The following is a 6,000-nucleotide window of genomic DNA, read 5'->3' as shown; positions in this document are numbered from 1 at the left end:
GTAGTTCATTTTAATACATTGATCTTTATTGTATTTTATAATTATATTTTGTCATTTTTGTCCATCCCTGGGAAGTTAGTAGTTTAAGTGTTCGATTGACAGTCGCATGGACCCAAATTCCAATTCACTGCAACACCAAACCTCTAAAATCAGACTCCCAGATAATACTGTTTTTCACACGTTGCCATGTCAGAGAAAGAGTATGGAGAACCTGAGCCTATTTGTCCCTAAATAATATATCGTGGACAGATTGCGTAAATGTAAATAAAACATACATTTAATCGAGCAAATTTTAGTCTGGATTAAACGAGATTACGTCCTAACAGTAGCAAATGAATCTATGTTCTCTGGGCAGTAGGGCAGAAGAACTACATATCCCAGAAGGCAATAGAGAAACATTGTCCTTCTCCAAGTAACTACTGTAGCTAGCTAGGTACTTTCGAACTGTCTGTGTTTGTTTTAAGAGAGTGCTGCTAAACTGTAACATTCTAAATGTTGATCCCCTCGAGTGATGGTAATAGCTTTTTTTTGTCTAGCATTCATTGAAGACTGAGGAGCGTAGCGACAGACATCTTTATTATGTATCACAACTGTGATTGACAGCGAGCGAGTTTGTTTTGCTAGCTAATTAGCCATCTCTTCCGTGGAATCTCGGATAAACCAGCAAATTAGCAGTAACTCGCTAGTTTATGTAGCACCTGTGGAAAAGGTTACTCGAGGGAGCTAATGACAACATCGGCTGGGGTAATGGGTCTGCTGTCTTGAAACATTAACTTGGAATACGATGCCTGGCTTGCTGGCTAGTAGGATAGGAACTGGATAGGAAGGTAAGTAAGGCTACTAGTACGGGAGCTAGCTAACGTTAACTATCTCACATCACTCAGACACTGCTAGCTAGGGCTGGAAAGAAGTTGGCAAGTTCGATAGCTAACGTTAGCTAAGACAGTCGTTTGCTAGAGGACACTGGTTATCAAACTAGCTATTTGCCGTTCAAAGTTTGTCATGCCATATTTTGTTTGTGTGGACAGCGACAATGTGATGCAGTGATTTTGCTACGGAATTCCCCACGGCAGAAACGTTGCCCGCTAGCACTGCGATATCGCTTGCACAATCGGCCCTTTAAATTAACAGTGGACTTTTTGGACTGTTGGTGTCTAAAATCCATTACCCAGGGCACAACCTATACGTCAAGTAAACAAACATTAGTGATACTGATGCAAATAATTGAACAGTGGATCTGAATAAGTGAGACCATAAGAGAATTCACTGAAACGGAGCAGCAAATCACATTGACGCTCACTGATGCGCCCTTGTCCAATAACTTGCAATGGCAATTACAACTTGAAGACTGAGACCATTTGCATACCATATTCGGTTGGAAGTTCAAAAGGTGGTAGCAGTAAAGAGAAGAGCTTTCTCAATATTGTGCCTCATTTCAGACTCGAATACCTACTGCAATGGAGGTGGTAGGTGGGGGAAATGTGCAGAAAGTCACTCCTTTAGCTAGAGAATTATCCCGGCTCTTCAACAGCTACAATAAACACTCCATACAACTGAAAAAGAATCTGAAGGAGACCAACGCATTTTTCCGGGAAATAAAACGCAACTACAGTAACGCCTGCGCATCGGCCGCCAGCTCGGAGGCAGCTGCTCTGGAGGCAGGTAAGAATGTAAACCTGTTCACATTTGTTACCAATAATTACCGCTTTTCTCGGCATCATCACAACAGAATGTTCAGTAAAACTTCCACATTCCTCAGAAAACGGCATGCTTATCCAAACATGCATATCTAACTAGACCATATTAAGTGATTTGGTTGTCACATCATGTCACACACACTTTTGTACTTGAGGTTACTTTTATCCAAGTAGCTACAGTACTTATATTATAATATGCCTGTTACTGAAGGACCCTGTCTGATTCTTTTACATTCTACAGACTTGGCCTTCATTGAGAGCCACCACTCACAAGTTTTGTAATGTGCTTATTGGTTCCAGTGTGAAACCCTATTAACTTTGGACAAGCCCCATAAACATAGACAACAAGCAGAGGAATGTCAGTCATTCTAGAATGAGTTTGAGTGGGAACTCTTCCGATTGTGGTCATTCAAGGTGGACTGAATTAGGTACAGCAGACTGCACATCCCATAATGTTCCAATTAGGAATGTGCACAAGTGCTGCTGACGTCAGGCAATTCCTAAAGGGCCCACAGGTTTCTGACCTGTACCCAATTCATATACGGTGGTGGGATGCCATATACAGGTGGATAATGTTAAAAGTTTAACTGTCATCTGAATGGAGGTAATGAGGTAGGGTAGGGTAAATGACCTAGGGTCTGCCTATTCCCCCACTGGAAAAAACAACTGTTGGCCGGACAGAGATTTCTTTGACAACACGTCGACTGTAGAAAATGTGTTAAATAGGATTTAGAGGGAAAATTAACAGATTAGGGCCAGCTAAAGTCTATCTCAACAGTATGACCTGACAAAGGGCACCCAGTATGCTGAGATTCCCGCTTAAGAAATAACTGAGGCAAAAGGAAACATGTACTGATGATAAATAACATAGTAGGCTACATATCCATTTGCTGTAAGCCATCCTAATTTCATAATTTTAAACTCTGCACTAGTCATTGCACTAGTTAATTTGGGGATAGCCTGACCTTGAAATGTGTGCGGGCTGATGAGCAGGGTGTGAGTGTGAGTCTCACGTTCCTGTCTAGGAGATGTGAGTTATTTTGAGCCTCTGTCTAATAGGGCTGTCATTCAAGCCCACCTACCTGTCCACTAAGGTATGTTTGTGGGTTTAGTGTCGCCACTAAACCCATTTACATTTACACACACATTTACCAAGAATGTTTCAACATCCTCAATCTAGTGCATCTAGAATGTCAAATTTAATGTGAAAAGCAAATCTATCCTTTCCATCAAGTAGGGCTATAAATATCTCTTTCAGTCTAACAACAAACCACAGAGGTTGCCATGCCAGATGACATGTTTCAAGCTCTAGTAACATGCTACAAAATGTGACCAGTCATCACTGAATGGAAAGTGCAGCTGTTTAACCTAATTCCAAGTGGATGTTTTTATTAAGCCTATCAGCCTATTTTTATACAAAACCTTATGAACTCAGTCACCGCCTTTAGAATCAGACAGACACACACACACACACACACGGCTGGTCTTTCTGGCCTCAACTAAAAACCTTATGAATGCCATAGTTGTGATAAAATGAGCTGCCACCTCCTTAAGCAAGGCGTCCTAAGTGAACTTGAATAAAATACCTAATTAGATGTAGAAAACAGTACAGTAGGTATTTAAATATATATATTTTCTACTGTGGTTCAATCATCCATTGGATTATAAGGCCTACTGCGTGCAAAATGTTTTAGGCCAAACACCATGCAGAGTAATACCAGATAAACAGCTGCAGAGGAAACAGTGGCGGGTTGGAGAAAGAGGGAGTGAATATAAGGGGTGGGGAGGGAAAGAGAGAAACGGAGTAAAGCAGTCCATTGCTGGCATTGTCTTTGTCTGTTGTTTAACTGCTTTAGAACATGACTCCGCATCATGGAGGATTATGACCATTTCCTGTGATTCATTTAGGTTGAAGATGACAAAGGTTAAAACAACGGGATTCTAATATCCCATAACTCTTCGCAACAATGGGGAAGAATTCTAAACAATGGGACTAGCAATTCGAGTGAAAATTACTAAAGGGAATGTTAGCAGTACAGAAAGTTCGCTATCAAAGTGGAAAATAAACACAATTATAGTGCATTTCAGCTTACTCAGCAAATGCATAGTATAACTGTTTTATTGTCATTCTAATCATTTAAAGATTTTTCAAATGATCTACACCCACTTTATTACTTGATTTCCCGACCGCTGGTCGTGTTTTCTATGCTAACCCTGTAGTATCAGCAACGTTGCTGGTTTAATTATAAAAAGTGTATATATTTATTGAACGCTCCCGCATGGACTTATTACGTTGTCTTAACCTGTATGTGCATTTGGAAAGTATTCAGACCCCTTTACTTTTTCTACATTTTGTTATGTTACAGCCTTATTCTAAAATGTATTACATTGTTTTCCCCCCCTCATCATTCTACACACAATACCCCATAATGACAAAGCAAAAACAGGTTTTTAGAAATGTTTTTCAATTTATACAAAATTAAAAACTGAAATCACATTTACATAGTTATTCAGACTAGAGGTCGACCGATTAATCGGAATGGCCGATTTAATTGAATTAACAATCAGTATTTTTGGGCGCCGATTTTATAAAAAAAATTTTTTTATACCTTTTATTTAACCAGGCAAGTCAGCTAAGAACACATTCTTATTTTCAATGACGGCCTAGGAACGGTGGGTTAACTGCCTTGTTCAGGGGCAGAACAACAGATTTTCACCTTGTCAGCTCGGGGGATCCATCCTTGCAACATTACAGTTAACTAGTCCAACGCTCTAACCACCTGCCTCTCATTGCACTCCACGAGGAGCCTGCCTGTTACGCAAATGCAGTAGAAGCCAAGGTAAGTTGCTAGCTAGCATTAAACTTATAAAAAACAATCAATCAATCATAATCACTAGTTATCACACATGGTTGATGATATTACTAGTTTATCTAGCGTGTCCTGCTTGGCATATAACGCTGGGGGATGATTTAACAGAAGTGCATTTGCGAAAAAAGCACAATCGTTGGACGACTGTACCTAACCATAAACACATGCCTTTCTTAAAATCAATACACAGAAGTGCATATTTTAAACCTGCATATTTAGCTAAAAGAAATCCAGGTTAGCAGGCAATATTAACCAGGTGAAATTGTGTCACTTCTTTTGCGTTCATTGCACGCAGTGTCAGGGTATATGCAACAGTTTGGGCAGCCTGGCTCATTGCGTTCTAATTTGCCAGAATTTTACATAATTATGACATAACATTGAAGGTTGTGCAATGTAACAAGAATATTTAGACTTAGGGATGCCACCCGTTCGATAAAATACGTAACGGTTCCGTACGTATTAATGACCAAAGGCTCGTATTTCTGTGTGTTATCATGTTATAATTAAGTCTATGATTTGATAGAGCAGTCTGACTGAGCGTTGGTAGGCAGCAGCATTCTCGTAAGAATTAATTCAAACAGCACTTTCGTGCGTTTTGCCAGCAGCTCTTCGCAAGCACAGCGCTATTTATGACTTTAAGCCTATCAGCCTAATGGCTGGTGTAACCGATGTGAAATGGCTAGCTAGTTAGCGTGGTGCACGCTAATAGCGTTTCAAACGTCACTTGCTCTGAGACTTGGAGTAGTTATTCCCCTTGCTCTGCAAGGGCCACGGCTTTTGTGGAGCGATGGGTAACGATGCTTCGAGTGTGGCTGTTGTCGATGCGTTCCTGGTTCGAGCCCAGGTAGTGGCGAGGAGAGGGACGGAAGCTATACTGTTACACTGGAAATACTAAAGTGCCTATAAGAACATCCAATAGACAAAGGTATATGAAATACAAAGGGTATAGAGAGAAATAGTCCTATAATTCCTATAATAACTACAACCTAAAACCTCTTACCTTGGAATATGGAAGTCTCATGTTAAAAGGAACCACCAACTCATATGTTCTCATGTTCTGAGCAAGGAACTCAAACGTTAGCTTTTTTACATGGCACATATTGCACTTTTACTTCTCCAACACTTTGTTTTTGCATTATTTAAACCAAATAGAACATGTTTCATTATTTATTTGAGGCTAAATAGATTTTTATTGATGTATTATATTCAGTTAAAATAAGTGTTCATTCAGTATTGTTGTAATTGTCATTATTACAAATAAAAAATAAAAAATTGGCCGATTAATCGGTATCAGCTTTTTTTTTTTTTTTGGTCCTCCAATAATCGGTATAGGCGTTGAAAAATCACAATCGGTCGACCTCTAATTCAGACCCTTTGCTATGAGACTTGAAATTGAGCTCAGGTGAATCCTGTTTCCATTGATCATCCTTGAG

General features: G+C 39.7%; 1 protein-coding gene across 1 annotated transcript in view; it reads left to right on the top strand.

Annotated features, from left to right (window-relative positions):
- Positions 1-400: 400 nt before the first annotated feature.
- LOC139413497 (dual serine/threonine and tyrosine protein kinase) overlaps positions 401-6,000 on the top strand; it is a 33,145-nt gene continuing 27,545 nt past the window's right edge. Inside the window, exon 1 of the mRNA XM_071160965.1 lies at positions 401-1,662. Coding sequence (XP_071017066.1) covers positions 1,458-1,662 — 205 coding nt within the window. The 5' untranslated portion in view covers positions 401-1,457. The remainder of the gene's footprint in view (positions 1,663-6,000) is intronic.

This window comes from Oncorhynchus clarkii, chromosome 7 (assembly GCF_045791955.1).
Source record: "Oncorhynchus clarkii lewisi isolate Uvic-CL-2024 chromosome 7, UVic_Ocla_1.0, whole genome shotgun sequence".
In the NCBI taxonomy this organism is placed as follows: domain Eukaryota; kingdom Metazoa; phylum Chordata; class Actinopteri; order Salmoniformes; family Salmonidae; genus Oncorhynchus; species Oncorhynchus clarkii.
The sequence above is the reverse complement of the archived record's forward strand: the minus strand, read 5'-3'. Positions and strand labels throughout refer to the sequence as shown.